The sequence below is a fragment of the Sinohyriopsis cumingii genome, chromosome 3 (genome assembly GCF_028554795.1).
Source record: "Sinohyriopsis cumingii isolate HCF-2022 chromosome 3, ASM2855479v2, whole genome shotgun sequence".
Taxonomy (NCBI): domain Eukaryota; kingdom Metazoa; phylum Mollusca; class Bivalvia; order Unionida; family Unionidae; genus Sinohyriopsis; species Sinohyriopsis cumingii.
Window position 1 is genome coordinate 89,496,942 of NC_142963.1, and position 24,400 is coordinate 89,521,341.

At 35.3% G+C, this 24,400-nt stretch overlaps 1 protein-coding gene across 6 annotated transcripts in view; it reads right to left on the reverse strand.

Moving 5' to 3' along the window:
* LOC149803266 (fidgetin-like protein 1) overlaps positions 1–24,400 on the reverse strand; it is a 109,207-nt gene that overhangs the window by 44,789 nt on the left and 40,018 nt on the right. For 5 of the 6 annotated variants that reach the window (XR_016420168.1, XM_089952922.1, XM_089952924.1 and 2 more), the window contains exons 8-13: positions 20,129–20,223; positions 19,314–19,370; positions 18,590–18,749; positions 16,011–16,111; positions 6,264–6,343; positions 5,009–5,079 (exon numbers count right to left, since the gene is read on the reverse strand). Coding sequence is in view for 5 of the 6 variants with exons in the window: in XM_089952922.1 (XP_089809048.1) it covers positions 5,009–5,079; positions 6,264–6,343; positions 16,011–16,111; positions 18,590–18,749; positions 19,314–19,370; positions 20,129–20,223 (564 nt within the window). In the remaining variant the exon portion in view is untranslated. The remainder of the gene's footprint in view (positions 1–5,008; positions 5,080–6,263; positions 6,344–16,010; positions 16,112–18,589; positions 18,750–19,313; positions 19,371–20,128; positions 20,224–24,400) is intronic. The other variant, XM_089952923.1, reaches the window with a different exon arrangement.

The following is a 24,400-nucleotide window of genomic DNA, read 5'->3' on the forward strand; positions in this document are numbered from 1 at the left end:
TTAAAAATAAAATCCACAAGCATTTTGAGTTTCCTTCACAAGTTTACAGCCTGATGTCCACTGATGAAATTCTTTGTGATTATTAAATTTCATATTTAACAGACTCTTGATAGTTTTCTGGTCCAGATTTCACCTGTGATGGTATCTGCATAAGTCCAGAGATACAATTTCTTCCACCAGAGACAATCATAAATCCACTTTGCACAAAACACACAATGCAAACTCAGGGCCTTTGCTAATCTCTTACACCAACTTAAACTCAGAATTCCAAGAATGGCTGAACTTGTAATATTTTTCAACTGATGGATTTTTAGGATTGGAAGAAAGTGCTCATTTCAGCAATTTGGCAAGACCTGACCAAAAATATTTAAGAGATTCCATTAAAGATTTATCTTAAAACATCTTAGAAAACACAGTAATAATTAAACAAGACAAAAAAATCAAAAACTTTATGCAAGTGTTTCTGCAGAAATTAATGCTTGATTGTTCTCCCCTTTTTATCACCTCCACCAAAGGCCAGCCAAATTTTAATCCAAGATTCACTAACCATCATGAAAATAGATGATTCCTTTATTACTTATAACTCCTCAATAAATATCCCATTTTTAGCCTTAAACTCTCCAAATTACAACAATAAGCAATTTACAGCTTGTTGTGAACAGATATCAGTCATTAGTCATTGCACTGGTGGAACAGTTTCAGTCCCCAGTAGACTAACTGTGACCGGTTTCTGTAATGTATGGATAAAACACGTAAAGTACTGGGGTTTTTTCCTTCATATTTAAAAAAGTCTTTTTTCAGAAGCAATAGATTTTAACTTTAAAAATTGTATGCATGGTAGGCAGCATTTAAATTGGTATTTCTGTCCTAATGCTGGTAAAGTCACATCATGTAAAAGGTTATTGCTTCGATGCACAGTATTGCACAACTCAAGTATTTCAATATAGATACATTTTTACATATGTACAATTTTATGTCTGGCATGTCCCCACAATTTCCAAATGAGTCTATATTTCAGGTGTGGGATTTTTTGTCCCCCCTTTAAAGCTGGAGAAGACACTGGGAAAGATTACAACAAACATTGTCAGTTGTATACTCTACAGCTGTTGGAAAATGGATGGTTGGACAATGATAGTTACAGCCTGACCATGTAGATTTTACTCATAATTATTTTAAACATTGATTTAATGTTCACCACAATGAATCCATAACATGCCAGTGATTTTTTAATGAAAAAATTAAATATTTAAAAGCTATGTCTGCCTTTCATACTTTATATGTAATTATTATTCATACTGTAATTATTACTCACATTTGTGTGATCCCACACTAGAAAGGCCACCCATCTTAAAAGACCACTTTCCTGCTGCAGGAGGAGTGTCCTTATAATAGGGGGACCACTGTGCATTAGAAGCTTAGAAATATTCTTGCTATGTTGGAACTAATTTGCTAGTACAGCGTTTCAAAATTGCTGTATATGGAAGAACTTATTACACCTGTCCCTCAATACCTTGCACACAATGGGGTCCAAAAACATCGACTGCACTATAAGCGAAGGTTCAAGTTACCAAGAGACCTCCCCAAAAATCCCCATGACATCAAGAAAACTGGGATGATGGGTTAACTGGGTCGTTTAATGACTGAATCCCTGTTTTACAATCTCGTCAATAATAATTGTCAATAAAGTGCTTTTTCTAATGAAGTTTGTTATTCTGTGTAAATTAAATACATTTTCAAAATATCCAACATCTAAAGGATTGTTAACATTATTCCAAATGTTTTCAACAACCATCACATGTACCCAAAAACATCTGTGCATTACATCACTGCTTTTGTTTTGTTTATTAGTCTGGTTCCCAGAGTGTTATGTAATAGTGTAGTGTGAACCAGGGAGTCTACGAAGCAAGGAGCCAGACTAACTGTTGACACACTACCAAACAAGTTTCCTTTTCTTCAAAAACTAGCAGCATTTATTGCGTGAGACAATTGTCTACTCAAAACTCAATATTTGTATTGTTCAATCAGTATAATATTGATTATATGATTTCATTACAAGTAATAGTGAAACTTCTTATCATCCCTGAGGATATCTCTAAATGCCAATTGAGGAATTCTTGAAACTCGTTCACTCACAATGGTCAATATCTGTGAAACAAAGCTCTTTATTTTATGAAGTATTCATTTTGTTTGGTTGCCTTTGAATCTATAATCCCAGTTATGAGTGAGTTGGTTAATTTAAGGTAGTATAATTATCTTACATACACAATAACATTTAAAACAGTGCTTGATCATCTGAAATGAGTTCACTTGACCTATGAATGGGGTTTTTAGAGCTTAAGCATGTAGGATTTGCATGACTTTTAACTTTTCTTTATACCAATTTCCTTTACTTTATTCAAAAAACATCACAATACAAATGAGACTAGCTTTAAATTCAGTGCAACTATACAACAAATACTTCTGTAAGTCAGATATCAAAAGATGATCGGCACTTAATTAGGTTGTCAGAAAAATGCTCACCTAACATGGCTGTTATGGTAGACTGACAGATTTTACATTTAAATACACATTGCTTTTATGATGATTACACTTAAAAGGAACTAAAGGACAGAAACTAAAACACAAAATTTCAATTGATAAAAATTATTTAATTGATATTTATTTATTAAAGTTCTGCCTACACTAGATGTGACATTTTCATTGATCAAAATCTCCTTTTAATATCATTAAGGTGTACTAAGAATGTTGTTTGGAAAGAAAATGTAAAAAATTATATGACTTCTCATTAAAAGTTGATAATTTCAAAATGTTGATTAAAATTTCCAGGTCCTATCTGCCATTTTCGAACATAAAACAAGGGATATATAAAAGTTTCAGTTACGAATTTTGATTGTGATTTTCTTCAAGTTGAACAAATAGGGATAATAAATTTTGGGGTATTTTCTGGTAAAGAAATGGGATCTATGCATTATATGTGGGTTTACAAGTTATCAGGGCATGAGTTATCAAGAGAGTGTTGTATACCAATCAAGACCACATTATCAATGCATAGATATAACATATATTTATAATTGCAATTGCATTAGTTGATAAATGTGGTGAAGATTTCCATTGGTCAGAATATAACCATGTGATCAGGCTTTGCTGCATTCATTTCTGTAAAAACTGTACAGAGAACTACTTTATACCAACTTCATGTGCAAAGTAACTAATGTAAACACTGAAACAAAAGGCATACACACTGCATGCCTTTAAAATGACATAAAAGTGTCAGTTTATATTTTATTCTGAAAATTGAATAAATTAATTTTGACAGAATCATGTAATATGTATTTTCTTCTAGAAACAAATCATTCTTTCTTTGACTAGATTTTATCAAAATCTGTATAAAAAAATGTTACACGTACACTAGATCTTTGTCTATTCTGCAAGCAACTGTTAGTCTGAAATGGGAGAATTCTGAAAACTTTCACTAAACTTGCAAAATCAGACAAATTTTATACCGGAAGGCATTGAACACTCTGATCCATCAATATCTGATGTGCCTTCTGAAGTGAATCAGATTTCATAAGTTGAATTATCAAGCATTCCGAATTAACCAACTAAACTTTTAATCACTTACCAGTCGAACATAAGGATTATTACAAAGTAAAATGAATTACATTTTGCAACAAAAAAGGATGACCATAATCAAAACAATTCAAATCTCTAAAAGAATGATATCTCTTATGTAGCCTCCTCTCTCAGAGCTGGGAAACTCAAAATCTACCAAGAAGAACATTGGGGCAACAGCACTTTCACTGCAGATGGTTACAAGGGAAATTGAAACTATAGGTAAGTTGATAATGGGATTGGGAGGGGGAATCACAGATTAACATTATAACAATTGAACCCAAAGTCCCACAATGTAAGAAACTGACTCTGATAGTCATGATGTGGAGGTTGGTGGGAGATAGATCCTGCCCCTCCCCCATCATAACTGTCAGAGTCAATGACTACTTTCTTTGACTATTGGACCCCTATCACTGTACAACCATTTAATGATAGTCTTAATTTCATTTGTAAGTAGCCCTCGTAGGCATTCTAACCTGTCAATGAACATGAAAATAGATTTAAATGAAAACTGGTTACTCTGGACAATAATGAATAGACAAAGTCACATTGAACTTGTCCATGCAAGCATCAGATCCAAGAGTCCAACAAAATAACACACCCTTTTCAGAATACTGAACTTCTACTCAGAACACATGCCAATATGGTAAAATATAAAGTCCATGCTGTTAAATGTTCAAAACCTTAGACTGCCTAGTATTGTTGGAATTACTTGTTTTATATCAATAGTTACACAGATCTAAAACTAATAGGAAATATCTTTATGTGTTGTGATGTGATTTGGGTTTTTAATGTAGCTTTAACAATTTTTCAGTCATATCGCTATGATGTCTGCAATGTGCCAGTTTATAGTGATGTCTAGCACTGGGGCATCATGCTGCTGACATGTAGCATGATGTCCCACCTAGTCACATTATCCTGACACCAGTCACATTATCCTGACACCAGGCCGACCAGTCCTAACACTAACATCTTAATGCTGAGCACCAAGCGAGGCAGCTGTAAGTACCATTTTTGTAAGTTTTTGGTATGACTTGGCCAGGGATCAAACCCATGACCTCCCACATCCAAGGCAGATGCTCTAACTACAAGGCCACCGTAGTGGTAGGAAATATCTTTAAAAGAACAATATAAAAATAAAATAATGAATAAAATTATAAAAAAATTGTGATTACTAAAAGTTTAATGTTGTATTTTCTGAGTTTATTATGGTATAAACAGTCAGTTTCCAAATCACATAGCAAATAATGCCCCAAGGACATTATGTATGCTGTGTGATTCGGCAACTGACAGTTTATACCACGACAAACTCAGAAAGAAGCAATATTAAACTCTTAACAACCACAAAGAACGTTGATTAAATGCATTCTCATGGATGAGTATTTATACATCTTACCCATTTTGAGGTCAGGGAAGAAGCACTAATGCAAAAGAAAGTTGACTTCGACTGGCTTGCAATGCATTTGCCTGAAATTCATAAATATGTTTAATAAGTAACATGAAAAACTGCCAACTGTAGAATGGCTGGAGTGCAAATCATTAAAGGTCAAAGTAACCTACATTTCACTGCAAGACACAATATTTCTCATGAAACGTTTACATACCAAGGCACCAATAACCTTTTTCTATTAAAATTTATTTTTTGTGGGGGTAAAACTAATTTTAATAATGTAATACTTACCTGCTACCACTGCTTACCTCTTCCAGTATGCCAAATCCCTAACCCAAGCCAAATATTCCCACCTAAAAATTTGTAATTGGAGGCCCAGATTTGAGAAGAATATGATACCAGTCTGATTCCTTGCTCACAGCCATCATACTTCCTCTTTTGACTTGGACTAGAGAATATCAGATCAGGGTGGAAGGAAAGAATATTTGCAAGAGTAGCAAGTAGGAAGTACATAATTAAAATTAGTTTTATCCCCACCCCAAAAAAAATATTTGATAGCAGTAATACATTACCTACTACTTTTCATTGCTAAATTTAGCAGTCAGGAAGAGGAAGGCCAATGGCTCCAAACCAAAACAGGTATAACATAACAATGCATTTACTCTATGATGGGAGAGTTTGCTATAATAAGCTGGTAAATGACTTGGCGATATACTGTACTATCACAATTAGACTCAATGGGTATAATTCACTTTTGACTGGGCTACCAAATTTTCAATATTTCATTAGTCTTTTCAAGGACATTGTGTGACTTTTTGGTGCAAACTCCTTTGATAGCAATGAATTTTTGGCATTTTTTATGATCATCAATTTATGAATAAAACTGATTATGCAGCAAAAAAAAATGTCTTTTCTAACTTTCCAAATTCATTTTTGAAGGTAAAATTGATACAAAAGTGATCATTTTACTTTGATTATAGATATATTGAAACAAAAGGGACAGAATGTTCAGAAACCAAGGCAAGGTAAAGTGAACAATGCTCTTTAGGCATGTTTGGGTGAAATGACAGAATCGCCCTGTAGCTTGGACCCTGAAACTTATCCTCCTTCAAAGTTTAGAACATTTTTCAAGAACCTTTCAGAAATAAGATTTTTCAGTGTCAATATGAGACACATCAACAATTCAAAGTCTATCATGGATTATACTTATTGAAATTTCAACATTTTCTTACATTAAACCAATCGGGAGTTGCCACCTTACCTATCAAAGTCTTCCCTGTTCCTGGTGGACCAAACAAGAGCAAACCTTTAGGAGGTCCTCTCAATCCTGTGAAAATATCTCTGAAAACATAAGTTGAGATTAATTTTATGTTTTATTTTAATCTTTTGGTTTCAAAAAGTCACACTGCTGTTGTGCTTTACACATTGACAAAGTAATGGTGATCAATGGATCAATTTATCATACCACTCAAGGAAACAATTCATTCGGAATATTTAAACAGTTTCTGCAATACTCCAACAGGTCTCCATCATAAAGGTGCTTGTATTCAAACAATATTCAACATAGATACAGGATTAAATGAGATCATGGCAAAAAGGCAAAAAAGACTATCTATTTTTTTTTTAATTTTAAAAATTGCACTCGTTACAAGAAAATTTTTCCCATTGGGTTTTAAAAGTTTCATGACTTTCAATCACTTTTTATGATAAACCCATGATCCAGCAGCTTGGCAGCATCTCTGCAAAAACATTTGCTGACACAGCTGAAATGAAACACGTTCTGTAAAATGTAATGGCCATCACGTGACTTCAAAATTGCATATTTTCGTAAATTATTTTATTTAGAACTTTTATGGGTAAAATGGAAAACACCAAATCTATCATTTATTAACCTGTCTCTATGGATTTCGTACATATAATCGTGATGAAGAGTGCACCAAAGTCATGTGAACTTTATCCAATTCCAACATCACTGCTGCTTGAGTGCTTAGATCCAGTATTGCCTTCACTAACTGATGTTATTAATACCTCTCTCTCATCCGGGGAATTCCCATCATTTTTCAAAACTGCCATTGTAAAGCCTCTGCTGAAGAAACCAATACTTGACCATAATGATTTAAAGAACTACTGTTCAGTTTCTAATCTCCCATTCATATAAAAAAATCTTAGAAAAGGTTGTTCTATCCCAGCTTGTATCTCATCTAAATTCAAATAGTCTTTTTAGCAATGTACAATCTGCATATCGCCCTTGCCACAGGACTGAAACTACTCTTCTAAAAGTAGTTAATGACATTCTCTCTGCGTTGGATAGCGGAAAGATTACAGTCCTCACCCTCCTTGATTTGGCTGCAGCATTTGACACAACAGACCATGATATATTACTTCACCGTCTCCAACATGTATTTGGCATTCACGATACAGCCTTACTGTGGTTCAAGTCCTACTTGGTCAACAGGACACAAATTGTATCTGCAAATGGAATACACTCCAGCCCAGTTGATCTATGTTGTGGTGTTACACAGGGGTCTGTTCTTGGACCTGTTATCTTCATTCTGTACACTCATTCGCTCTCAAGTGTCATAGATCATCACCCAGTGTCTCACCAACTGTACACTGATGACACCTAAATATACAAATCTAGCCACCCAACTGAAGTTGATGCTACCATCCAAGGTGTAAAGAGGTGCATTTCTCATGTGAAATCATGGATGACATGTAACAAGCTGCAGACGAATGATGATAAAACTGAGGCCATTCTGATCACAACACAAAGACTTTCTCATTCACATCCTTTACCTCAAACAATAAATATCAGCAACACCAACATTAAATTCATACAATCAGTACGAAACCTAGGTGTTACTCTGGACAGTACTCTCACACTGCACCAACATGTCATGAACATATGCAAAGCTGCATATCTTGAGCTGAGAGCAAATATCTTTCAGTTGATGCCACTAAAACACGTGTGTTCATTAGTACTTTCAAGACTGGACTATTGTAACTCAATTCTGTCTGGTTCATCTCAATATCTACTCCAGAAACTTCAAAAAGTTCAAAACACAGCTGCTCGGATCATACTTAGAGTACCACGATCAGAGCACACCTCCCCGCTGCTCTGTACCCTACACTGGCTATCCATTCGATCCAGAATCAAACAAAAAATTTGTTCTTTGTGCTACATTTCACTGTCAGACTCTAGTCCAACATACCTATCTGACCTCACCCATGTGTACACACCAGCAAGATACTTACGTTCCTCTTCTAACAATCGTATACTCATTATTCCCACTATGAAAACAAAGTCATATGGACAGCGTTCTTTTGCATACCAGGGCCCAGCAACGTGGAATGAATTGCCCACTGAACTTAGACACAAAGACACAGTGATCACATTCAAGAGCGCTCTCAAAACTCACTTTTTGGACTGCAAGAACAAACTTAAAGACCTAATAATGTTTCCTACCTGAAATATTCTCAGCATGTTTTTTATTTTTTAATGTTTTTCTAATTTCATGTTGTTTGTTTTTGTAATAATATTATTATGTTTCTTATCTTATAGGTGTTGTCTAATGTTGTAAAGCGCTTAGAGCTTCTAAAGATTAGGCACTATACAAAGTCCTCATTATTATTATTATTATTATTATTTATTCCACAGAATAGCTAACAACAAAATTTTTCAGTATTTTTAAGCACATAGTCAATAATCATGTCCATTGCATCACATCCATTACCTTCTCAAGAGTGTGTCTGTTACTAATTTCTCAAATAATATGTGCTTAGCAAACATGTATAACATCTTTCTCATTTTTAGAACAAAAGTGGTTTAGAGAAATTAATCCAAGATCCCTAAAAATGAAAACCTGAAAAAATTTGTTCGATTCTACTTTCAGACTCAGACAAACATGCACCTTTAATAACATGGATTTAGTGAACTTCTTAAATTGTTTGCATAGCACAAAATATTAATGCTTTTCAAAACATTATTTACGTTAAAATGCAGAAAGAATTATGGACACATAACATCCATTACTACTTCATATACCACATCTATGGACACATCAAGTCCATTACTACCACACATACCACATTTATGGATACAACACATCCATTACTACCACACATACCACATTAATGGACTTATCACAAAACTTTCTACCACATAAACCACATTTATGGACATATCACATCCATTAATACCACACATACTACATTTATGGATATAACACATACATTACTACCACACAAAACATTTATGGACATAGCACATCCATTACTAATAAATGCACCACATTTATGGACACATCACATCCATTACTACCACATATACCACATTTATGGACATATCACATCCATTACTACCACACATACCACATTTATGGACACAACACATCCATTACTACTACATGCACCACATTTATGGACATATCACATCCATTATTACTACAGATACCACATTTATGGACATATCACATCCATTTCTACCACACAAACCACATTTATGGACATATCACATCCATTACTACCACACAAACCACATTTATGGACTTATCACAAAACATTCTACCACATAAACCACATTTATGGACATATCACATCCATTACTACCACACATACAACATTTATGGATATAACACATCCATTACTACCACACATATCACATTTATGGATATAGCACATCCATTAATACCACACATACCACATTTATGGATATAACACATTCATTACGACCACACATAATGTTTATGGACATAGCACATCCATTACTAATAAATGCACCACATTATGGACACATCACATCCATTACTACCACACATACCACATTTACGGACACAACACATCCATTACTACCAAAACATAACATTTATGGACATAGCACATCCATTACTAATAAATGCACCACATTTATAGACACATCACATCCATTACTACCATACATACTACATTTATGGCCATATCACATCCATTACTACCACACAAACCACATTTATGAACTTATCACAAAACTTTCTACGACATAAACCACATTTATGGACATATCACATCCATTACTACCACACATACCACATTTATGGACATATCACATCCATTACTACCACACAAACCACATTTATGTACTTATCACAAAACTTTCTACCACATAAACCACATTTATGGACACATCACATCCATTACTACCACACATACCACATTTATGGACATAACACATCCATTACTACTACATGCACCACATTTATGGACATATCACATCCATTATTACCACAGATACCACATTTATGGACATATCACATCCATTACTACCACACAAACCACATTTATGGACTTATCACAAAAAATTCTACCACATAAACCACATTTATGGACATATCACATCCATTACTACCACACATACCACATTTATGGATATAACACATCCATTACTACCACACATACCACATTTATGGATATAGCACATCCATTAATACCACACATACCACATTTATGGATATAACACATTCATTACGACCACACATAACGTTTATGGACATAGCACATCCATTACTAATAAATGCACCACATTATGGACACATCACATCCATTACCACCACACATACCACATTTATGGACACAACACATCCATTACTACCAAACATAACATTTATGGACATAGCACATCCATTACTAATAAATGCACCACATTTATAGACACATCACATCCATTACTACCATACATACTACATTTATGGCCATATCACATCCATTACTACCACACAAACCACATTTATGAACTTATCACAAAACTTTCTACGACATAAACCACATTTATGGACATATCACATCCATTACTACCACACATACCACATTTTGGACATATCACATCATTACTACCACACAAACCACATTTATGTACTTATCACAAAACTTTCTACCACATAAACCACATTTATGGACACATCACATCCATTACTACCACACATACCACATTTATGGACACAACACATCCATTACTACTACATGCACCAAATTTATGGACACATCACATCCATTAGTACCACAGATACCACATTTATGGACATATCACATCCATTTCTACCACACAAACCACATTTATGGACATATCACATCCATTACTACCAAACATACCACATTTATGGACTTATCACAAAACTTTCTACCACATAAACCACATTTATGGACATATCACATCCATTACTACTACACATACCACATTAATGGATATAACACATCCATTAATACCACACATACCACATTTATGGATATAACACATCCATTACTACCACACATAATATTTATGGACACAGCACATCCATTACTAACACACATACCACATTTATGGATATAACACATCCATTACTACTACACATACCACATTTATGGATATAACACATCCATTAATACCACACATACCACATTTATGGATATAACACATTCATTACTACCACACATAACGTTTATGGACATAGCACATCCATTACTAATAAATGCACCACATTATGTACACATCACATCCATTACTACCACGCATACCACAGTTATGGACATATCACATCCATTACTAACACACATACCACATTTATGGACACAAAACATCCATTACTACTATATGCACCACATTTATGGACACATCACACCCATTATTACCACAGATACCACATTTATGGACATATCACATCCATTGCTACCACACAAACCACATTTATGGACATATCACATCCATTACTACCACACAAACCACATTTATGTACTTATCACAAAACTTTCTACCACATAAACCACATTTATGGACATATCACATCCATTACTACCACACATACCACATTTATGGATATAACACATCCATTACTACCACACATACCACATTCATGGACTTATCACAAAACTTTCTACCACATAAACCACATTTATGGACATATCACATCCATTAATACCACACATACCACATTTATGGATATAACACATCCATTACTACCACACATAACATTTATGGACATAGCACATCCATTACTAATAAATGCACCACATTTATGGACACATCACATCCATTACTACCACACAAACTACATTTATGGACACAAAACATCCATTACTACCAAACATAACATTTATGGACATAGCACATCCATTACTAATAAATGCACCACATTTATGGACACATCACATCCAATACTACCACACATACCACATTTATGGACATATCACATCCATTACTACCACACATACCACATTTATGGACACAACACATCCATTACTACTACATGCACCACATTTATGGACATATCACATCCATTATTACCACAGATATCACATTTATGGACATATCACATCCATTTCTACCACACAAACCACATTTATGGACATATCCATTACTACCACACAAGCCACATTTATGGACTTATCACAAAACTTTCTACCACATAAACCACATTTATGGACATATCACATCCATTACTACCACACATACCACATTTATGGATATAGCACATCCATTAATACCACACATACCACATTTATAGATATAACACATCCATTACTACCACACATAACATTTATGGAAATAGCACATCCATTACTAATAAATGCACCACATTTATGGACACATCACATCCATTACTACCACACATACTACATTTATGGACACAACACATCCATTACTACCAAACATAACATTTATGGACATAGCACATCCATTACTAATAAATGCACCACATTTATGGACACATCACATCCATTACTACCATACATACTACATTTATGGCCATATCACATCCATTACTACCACACAAACCACATTTATGAACTTATCACAAAACTTTCTACCACATAAACCACATTTATGGACATATCACATCCATTACTACCATACATACCACATTTATGGACATATCACATCCATTACTACCACACAAACCACATTTATGAACTTATCACAAAACTTTCTACCACATAAACCACATTTATGGACATATCACATCCATTACTACCACACATACCACATTTATGGATATAACACATCCATTACTACCACACATACCACATTTATGGACTTATCACAAAACTTTCTACCACATAAACCACATTTATGGACATATCACATCCATTAATACCACACATACTACATTTATGGATATAACACATCCATTACTACCACACATAACTTTTATGGACATAGCACATCCATTACTAATAAATGCACCACATTTATGGACACATCACATCCATTACTACCACACAAACTACATTTATGGACACAAAACATCCATTACTACCAAACATAACATTTATGGACATAGCACATCCATTACTAATAAATGCACCACATTTATGGACACATCACATCCAATACTACCACACATACCACATTTATGGACATATCACATCCATTACTACCACACATACCACATTTATGGACACAACACATCCATTACTACTACATGCACCACATTTATGGACATATCACATCCATTATTACCACAGATACCACATTTATGGACATATCACATCCATTTCTACCACACAAACCACATTTATGGACATATCACATCCATTACTACCACACAAGCCACATTTATGGACTTATCACAAAACTTTCTACCACATAAACCACATTTATGGACATATCACATCCATTACTACCACACATACCACATTTATGGATATAACACATCCATTAATACCACACATACCACATTTACAGATATAACACATCCATTACTAATAAATGCACCACATTTATGGACACATCACATCCATTACTACCACACATACCACATTTATGGACATATCACATCCATTACTACCACACAAACCACATTTATGGACACAACACATCCATTACTACTACATGCACCAGATTTATGGACACATCACATCCATTAATACCACAGACACCACATTTATGTTCATATCACATCCATTTCTACCAAACAAACCACATTTATGGACATATCACATCCATTACTACCACACAAACCACATTTATGGACTTATCACAAAACTTTCTACCACATAAACCACATTTATGGACATAATCGCATCCATTACTACCACACATACCACATTTATGGATATAGCACATCCATTAATACCACACATACCACATTTATAGATATAACACATCCATTACTACCACACATAACATTTATGGAAATAGCACATCCATTACTAATAAATGCACCACATTTATGGACACATCACATCCATTACTACCACACATACTACATTTATGGACACAACACATCCATTACTACCAAACATAACATTTATGGACATAGCACATCTATTACTAATAAATGCACCACATTTATGGACACATCACATCCATTACTACCATACATACTACATTTATGGCCATATCACATCCATTACTACCACACAAACCACATTTATGAACTTATCACGAAACTTTCTACGACATAAACCACATTTATGGACATATCACATCCATTACTACCATACATACCACATTTATGGACATATCACATCCATTACTACCACACAAACCACATTTATGAACTTATCACAAAACTTTCTACCACATAAACCACATTTATGGAGATATCACATCCATTACTACCACACATACCACATTTATGGACACAACACATGCGTTACTACTACATGCACCATATTTATGGAAACATCACATCCATTACTACCACAAATACTACATTCATGGACACAACACATCCATTACTACCGCACATACCACATTTATGGACATATCACAGCCATTACTACCACACATAACATATTTATGGATCAAGCACATCCATTACTACTACATGCACCACATTTATGGACACATCACATACCACATTTATGGACACATCACATCCATTAATACCATACATACCACATTTATGAACAAATCACATCCATTAATACCATACATACCACATTTATGGACATATCACATCCATTACTACCACATATACCACATTTATAGACATATCACAGCCATTACTACCACACATAACATATTTATGGATCAAGCACATCCATTACTACTACATACACCACATTTATGGACAAATCACATTAATTACTACCATACATACCACATTAATGGACATAACACATCCATTACTACTGCATGCACTGCATTTATGGACACATCACATCCATTAATACCACACATTCCACATCTATGGACACATCCATTGCTACCACACATACCACAATTATTGACACACCACATTTATTATTGCCACAAATCACATCTATGGATACATCACATCCATTACCACTACATGTACCATATTTACGGACACAAGGTCCCAATATATATAGCAAACCATATATACTCACATATAAGTTGAGCCCAACTTCACCCAGCACAGATCCAGATCACATAATGCACCAGCAGATCTTGGTCTATGCAGAACGATTGAAGTAAAATATATAACAAATAACACAGGCCTAATCTGCTGGTGCATAATATGATGGCACATCAGGGTCTATGTTCTTTACAGTTGGACTTCACTTATAAGCAAGTATACACCATTAATCAAATATGTGTGCTCTGAATGTTAATACTGTTTTCTTAAAATTATAACTGTTTTTCACTTTATTATACATGTTAGTGTGACCACCCTTTCTGTGTAAATTATTTCATGAAAAGATATTCTGCAGTAATCATAGAAGCAATATTTGAATCTGAGAACTCAGACTGTGGCATTCTGTGAAATGAGAGCTGGGTTATTTAAGAATATCTCCTCAGAAAATAAGCATGACTTACTATGAGTATTCTGTCCACTTTTAAGTTTGGAGAACTGGATACAATATCTATGGTGGTTAAATGCTCACAAAAAGCACAATCCAAAATTAATATGGCTAAGTGGAGATGTCGCTTATGAAAGAAACACAAATAAACATAGTCAATATTGCTCAAAGTTGGCAACCTTAAGAAATTGTCTTCAAGCTTTATCAATAACTCTAAAACATATTTTATGTAAATTTCCAAATAATCTGTAAATGTATGCATTTTACACTGTAAAATATCACTTACGGTCTCAGCATCGGCCACACCACAATTTCCTTGATTGTCTTCTTAGCAAACTCCAGACCAGCAATATCATCCCAAGTTAGTCCTGGCCCATCATCCATTATCTACAACAAAGGAAATAAGTTTTATATTAAGCCAGGTAGATTCAATTGAGCTTGGTGAAAAAGGAAACTCTGTGAACAATTTACACCTAATGCTATTTCTGGAATATTCAACCGAGGTTAGATCTCCAACATCAGTGTTTGACTCGATTCAAGATTCACCATGCAAGATCCTGCAGATATCATGAGAAAAGACTCTTTTGAACAAATTTATATCACTAAAGTTGTGTATACCGTACTAAGCACATGTATGTCCTCAACATCATGGAGTTCCATTACACAAAGAATGTGTTTTCAGGTGGGTTGTAAAAGGATGCATATTTTTGTCAGTTCATGTGCTCTTGATTTGCAATTTTTAACCCACACCTGTGAATTTGCAATGATTCTTTCCCTATTCATTGTGTCTACTTCTGTATTCTCATCTATTTTAATAGTAGTATAGTCTTGTTTTTCCAATGCAAAAACTGACAAGTTATTTCTCTCATGTCTAATAATCCTTTCTTCTCCTCCCTCTTCTTCAGATGAGGGAATTTATATTTTATCTGGACTGGCTACATCTTTGCTAGCCAAGATTCTGATAGCCCTATTTACACCTTGGCAGATCAAACAGCTATACTGGTGCTTTGTCCTAGTGACATCTATTGGATTTCAAGTGTTGCCTTCCTTAGTATGTAATACCAACTAAGGTGGCGCTCCACAGTTTCGTATTTTGCATATGGGTCAGAAGTTTAAAGAAAAAGAATTTCCCCCGCTTTCCTCAATGGTTATACTGGCTATTTAAAAAAGACCTTGTATATCTTAGGCATAATTCAAAGAACCTTTAATTCCCTTTATTTTGATGTATGATTGATGGGTGTAATATGGGTTATAGAGTATACAGCTTGGCCTTACTCCAGATGTGCACCTTTCAAAAAAGTGCTAGCTCTACTTGGTCATTTTCACTTCCTCAACTTCAGAGGTAAATTGTATAAAAAGGAGCCAATAACTTTTTTTACATTTTACATATTTGGTAATTCATTCATTGCACTTTCAGAAGGTGGTATTGTCTAGTCTGGCAAAATTCATTTTCCCTATTTTAATAGCTGCTATGGAGAGTGTACTTTAGACTAATTCAGGCTGATTTTTTAGCACAAGGGAGCAGTCATTTTAGTTAGCACTGTGCTTAAATCATGTACAATTTTCAAAAGTACAATATCCAAAGAAATATCATCCACATTACATTAATGTACCATAGAGGTATGCCAACATTCTCTCTATTATGCATGTTTTAAATGCGAACAACTTCACCTTACATACGTCACTCTCTCAAAAGTACATAATAACTGGTGAGCGCCCCCTAACCGACAGCGTGGTGCATTGTACATCAGACAAAAAGGTGGTGGCAACTGACCTAAAAGGGATACTTTTTATGTTTAACATTGAAAGTATGACTATGTACCAGAGGGAATCCATTACAGGTCTGAGTGAATGGTATTTGTGCAAACATGGACCGTCAGTGGAAAACTGATTATTTATCAATTCATTTAAGTTGTGTGCTCCCCTTGTCTCAATCATGCAGTAACAGTTTTCACATTTGTACAACTTAATTTTGTTGTTGTTGTTGTGGGGTTTAACGCCATTTTTCAGCACATGATAGGCTATGCATGGCGGCCAGTATTAATAGTGGAGAAAGAACCCAGGAAAACCCCGGGAAGAACCACCGACCCACGAGAAGCTACTGGCAAGCTTTCTCACATACCCACATTAGCCGAATCCTAGACTCGAACCCACGCAGACAGAGGTGAGATGGCAGTGATCTGTAACAGAGAGCGTTTTAGACCACTCGGGGCCCCACTTAATTTTGATTGGATGCAGTGGCTTGCCGCTGCATGCAATGAAATTCACAGACCTGAGGCACAGAAATATCTGCTCGATATGCCAAGGTGTAGATACAATTATTGGAACCTTGGCTAGCAAAGATGGACTGGCTAAGATAAGCACTCTTATACATTAAAGTTTAAATGCTTACTATTTTTCATTTTACATTCAATCCACAAGATTGAACCATATATTCTAGCAAGTGTGTCATTGCATAGTATGATGACAGATCAGATTCAAGGCCTAAAAACTTGCACAGACCCAGATCTGCCAGCATATTATGCTATGGCAGACCAAGGTTATGCAGTTTGTTCAGTTAATCTATGGACTAATATACTTATGCTTAAGACAACAATAGTCACACCAATAGAAAGGGAAATAACTTTTGAACTCCAGCACTACATTACACTTCAGTTTCCTGATAGAATGGGAAAAGCAAACCATACATCTTGTCAAGAATAGTCAAATAATTACAAGGAGGATGAAAAAACCTGTACAAGATATATCTGAATGTATGAAAATTTCATGAAGTGGTTCACTTTAATAAGCTCACTGAACAAATTAATAGTAAACAAAAACAAAACTGAGAGTAAACTTTTTAGCTTACAATGCTGCCATAAATACCTCATTCATAATGAGTTCCACCATCTTTGGTTCAATGCTTTTCAAGCGCTCATCTGCCATGTCATCCTCTCTTGTGGCCCCACCTGGTCCTCTGCTGACATTTACTGATCGGTTGTTCCCTACCACTGACCGAGTGATTGCACTTACAAGACTATTTCTCCTGAAAAAATTAAAGCGTCATTAATTCATTCATTTCTGGGCTACCAGATTTGCTGCTTTGCAAAAATACACATTTATAATGGCATTTAAATTCATGAAGATGACTCTTTTCAAATGGCTTACTTAATGGATACATTTTATTATTAGGTCTAATATTCATGGTTTTTAATGACCACAAAGTTGATGAATAGTATCCAAATGATTTGCATATTGCAGTATTACAGTTCAAGAATTACTTCCCTTTTGGAAGGTGTGAATATTGTGGGCAGAAGCATAGAAATTAATCACTCAAATTGTTTTGCAACACCAAAGGTAATAAAGGTTACTGGGGAATATTTTCTCGGTGTAGCAACTGCTTTTGTTGCAAATCCATACATGATATGACATCTGAGAATATGATACACATTTTTCATAATAAGTCATATATCCCCATCTTTATGTACCATAAACCCTGATGATTTCATTAAAATTTTTTAAAAAATCACTGGAATGTAAGTACCATCCTACAAATACAAATATTTTACCTTTAAGAGCTATGTGAAAACACACACACACATATTCATACCCTTCATCTTCCTCTCTATTCATGATCGGAGGAACAAATTTATTATTGGAACCCCTCCTGTTATAATAAAAACAAATATCATATGATACATATATGCAGAATGGTCTCCATTCACATTTTGGTAAAAATATTTTTGGAATTTCAAGTCTGATAATTTCAAAAGGTAAGCTATGCAAGATGTCCTATTTTAAATGAAATCTTTCATGAAGTATAATAGGACTTTAAAAAAAATGTTATGTCTTGCCTGCTCCAATGAGGCATATTCCAAATAACCAGCACACTTATCAGACCTAAGACATAAGGAACTGTGACCTTCCTTTGCCTGTGATGAGCAGTACCCTCCATCCACTTTCATGACTGTATATGCAAAAATGTTAGAGAAACTGAGCTAATTGCATGAACTTAATGTTGATACCAACAATGCCACCATTAGAATGTGATACCTAGTTATGACCTAGGCTTTACAACCAAGACAAAAATAACAGCAATACTCACACATCATGTTATCAAAATATATAAAAAATTCTGTAATAATATTTATGTTGTAGCAGATTCCATAAATGGTATTATGAACATTTAAAACTGTTTTCAGCATCTGTGATTTTGGTAATAAATTCAAAATCCCTATGCTAACAATTCCCAACACATACTAATATCTTTAGATGAATAATAAAAAAAACTAGATATCCCATTTTAGGGGCAAACAAGTTCTTGGAGTTGTTGATAAATGCCCTGCTACAATTTCCTCGTCCTGGTTAGAAAGGCAATATTTTATTTGTGGGCATTTTGTGAATCTGAGAGGCAGAAGAAATTACCTTGGTCCCAGAGATTTCCTCCCTGTGCCATAAGAGTATGTATGCATGCCTTGATCCCTTCCTTGGTTACCATATTTCTTCTGATTCTCAATGTTCTGAAAAATTACATAAATTCGTTAAAATTTGAGTTGTTCAGATATGTAACAAATTACTTAAATATCTGTGTACTTCCTATATACATCATGAAATCATTTTATTATTTCAAGTCATAACAAACCAACTTTAAATTCTCTTTTTTCTGAAGAAGAATAAACTAGATCACAAATTTAAAACGACATCTGAAAATGAACCATGCTACCTGCCTTTGAAATATCCCCTCCCCTCTGTAAAATACCATTGGACAAAATGATAAAGCACATCTTCCAATTTGCTTTGAATATCACATGGTTGAAACATACTCTGCATCAGGAAATTCTAGAGCAACCATTTCCTTTTCAAGCAGCACCAGTAGCTAAATACTGAATTGTGAAGAATGTTTATGGTGTGTTAAAGTCCACAAAATTTCAAATTTAAGTACTTCAATCTTAAAGAAGAACTCGGACATTTTTTACTGAATTAACCTTGGTGAAGACATTATAGTTGAGGAGACTGGAACTGTGGTTCACAAATCTCATTAAATTTGGATTGAGAGTGAGGAGTTTTACTTGCCTTTGTTGGTATTTCATTCTATTTGCACTTTTCAATTATGCCAAAGGACATCAAAACAATTTCAACCATTATTCCAACAACAATTTCCTTTCCACAAACACAGCATCTCTGTTCACTGTTTTGCTCCCTCACAACTGTACAGTGTTCATGACAACGTGAAAATACACTTCCCATTTACAGCCCAGTCCACACTCATTTAAACATTATGAGGCAGCTACAGTTCAAATATGAGGTTAAGTATCAGTGTTAATCACCACACAAGAGAAACAAATGTATGTCATAATGAATAGGCAACTAACCCAACACAGAAGTACAATTCCAGGAAGACTAAGTTTCTTAATTTTTAATCTATTTTCATTTTTGTCTTGATATTTATGTCAGTAAATTAATGTTTACCAAAGAAATGTGTTTTTTTAAATTAAAATAAACACTTATCAAGGACAACTGAACATTTTCAAAGACTTTTTGGAACTACCTCAAATTCAAGCACTTTTAAAAGTAACCACCAAGATACAAGCATTTTTCGAGATTTTCCAAACCCTCTATTAGTTTCAATATGTTTCTGCACTTAATCTCTAATTTGACAAGGTATTTATGTTATAAATGTTGTCTTTAAGAACATTTAATTTACTTAACACCTTTCTATATACAAGCACATCTGGATGCCCACATCTCAATGCAAGTACCTTTTGAAGCTTATGACACAATTCCAAACAAGTGCAATTAAGCTGACACCATTCGAATATCATCATCTAATAGTAATATCTCCTGTAGTTGAGCAGGATTTCTGGACATTTCTGTGAAATCATAACATTTTGATTGAGTTTCTGGAAGTTTCTATGATGTCACAATATGCTTTTGGTGTATTTTATTAACCCTAAATTGGCATTCATTGATGAGGGGTAATCAGAAGTTCCCGAAAGAGCATTGATTTTTGTGGATGAACATCATCTCCATATCTTACCAAAAATGTATGAGAAAATAAATTTTGAAGTAAATTATGTTTCTACAAAACAACTACCTGATCACAATAACATTAGGAAATAAACTCCACTACCTCTCAAATCCAGCAATCCACATGTAAAGAAATGAAGAAACATTTACCAATTACCTCAATGACTACCAACTTCCCTCATAAGTGGAGGGTCTTCTAGCTTGCAAAATTCTCTCTATGACTGAAGTTTTAACTTTCTTTCCACACAAGATTCTCCTGACAACAGCCTTGCAGAGGTGAAACACCTTTAAGAATCTCCTGACAACAGCCTTTCAGAGGTGAAACACCTTAAGATTCTCCTGACAACACCCTTGCAGTGGTGAAAAACCTGTAAGACTCTCCTGGCATCAGCCAGGTGCCTGTCCTTGCAGAGGTGAACACATGTAAGCTTGTCTGTTTGAACAGGTTGGGTTTTGACAGGATTTTCCTGAGTATATGTATTGCCAGATCAACCAGATTTTTCACCAGGACTTGTCCCATCTGAAAGCATTATGCATTATCCTCGGTACCAGAGTACAGGGTAGGCAAATAAAAAAAAAACCCTCAAAACTGACTGAAAGTACATAGGGTCCCAGGTCCAGGACTGAAGAGATGCATATATTCAGTTTGCAATTCCACCTCATCACAAGGTCTATCATTGTACATCCACAAAAATCCAATGAAAGACATACCATCTAGTAGTTTCCTGAGAGTCTGCCTGGACATTATGTCTGCCAGGGATACATCTGATCTGAACTGTTACCTTCAGATGGAACAGCAACAAACCAGAATGAAGAGGTCAGGTGATTTGGTCCCACCCTCTTTGAGGTGGTATGCCACCACCACAGAGTTCTCTAACATGATGAAAACTGCCTTTCCATGGGGCTGATCCTTCCAGAAATTAAATGTCTTTACAACAACCTACATTTCTAAAAGTAGATGTCAAGAAATAACTCCTCTGGCCCCCACTTGTCACTGACCATGGTGAAGTTGGGCAACAGGTAGGCTTCCCTAACTATAACTGGCATCCATGCAGATTGTTGATGTTGGATGGGGATTTTCAAGAAGAATTCCTACCATTAAGCCATTGATTGTTGCACCACTGACCAAGGAATGATAGTATTTTGGTCAGATCATCATTTATTGAGTTGTCCAGAAAAGGGGCACCACTGGGCCATCTGCAAAAGGTACATGAAAAGGTACCCAAGAAGGATCCAATCCACTGACACATTGAACAAACTGAGGAACCCTCTCACCAAAATCCACTCCCTGTTGAAAATCAACTCCATAAGCTCAATAAACATAAATATGGAGGGAGGCCAGCAAGGCTGAGACTGGTCACACTCCTTGCCTAGGTAGCCAAAATGAATGGATGGATTGAGATCTAACTTTTCCCAGTTAACTCAAAACCCTAATTGACTGAAACAGCTAGGACTGTTCCTTCCCTTCACCAAAGATGAATTTGCCACGTGTCTGAATGATGACATCTAGGTACACCACAAACACCATTTACAAGGTCAACCAGAAAAGAATGATGACTCAGTTGATGACTCCTGTTAACTCCAATGAGCAGCTGTTGAGATCAACTCAACTCAGAATGCCTGAAAATTTGGTACATTGCTACCTGGAAACCAAACCAAAGGAACTTTGTTAAACAGAATGGATAAGGGTATGAAAATATGCTTGGTTAGGTCTAGGATAACTGCAAATTTATCCCTCTCTTCAGAAAGCCTGATTAACCATGCCATATCCAGTTTGAACTCTGGCGTGACTATGAACTTGCTGAGCTGACTGAGACCTATGAGATTTTTGTTGGCTTTGGTCACAAGAAACTTAGCACAATTCCCACCTTCTCTAGGTCAGAATGCATGTCCATCCTAAATGGAGAAGATAAAAGGTGCAGTGGCAGGGTAAGCTAAATCAGAAGCCCCTCCAAAATAACTTGCATCACCCATTCCTTTTGTGGAAAATGATTGATCTTATGAGTCATAAATTTAATCTGATGCCAACCCAAATGCTAACAGTGGGAGGTTGCGATGACAAGTCAGTGAGAGTTGTCTGGAGGCTTGGGGAAAGAGAAACCTTGCTTCCTATCCTTTTTATTGGTTTTTCTCCTGAATTAAGGGATCTGCTGCTGGCTAAAGTTTAAACTTGAAATTTTTGGGCTGCTTTTGGCCTTTAATCTTTTTGCCATTGACTTTCTCCTCATCTGTGATCGATTGAGCATGAATGTTGGGGCATGCAGCAAGTTGGAATGGCAATTCTTGTTTTGTTGACTTCCATGCCTCACCTATTCTACCACTAAAAATACTGGCATATGATAGGGTAAAGAATGCAGAGCCAAGGAATTGTGTGACTAGAGTGAAGATGAGCGGACACAGCCAAAGCAATAAAGGTGAAAGCCACTGAACAGTACATGTCCCTGTTTTTCACCATGACAATCCAAACCATGGATTCCCAAAAAATTGCATGGGAAGTCATGAAACACATTCAATCCACTCTGCATGTTAATCTCTGCAATATCTTAGTCTCTGGTCAGTAGCATGGTGCTAAATGTTGCAGAATGTGTATGATAAAAGCACAGTCAGAATGATGCTGGTAAAGGATTTTGGAAAAGCACACCTTGGATTTGCCCAGGTCCTGAATCTTAT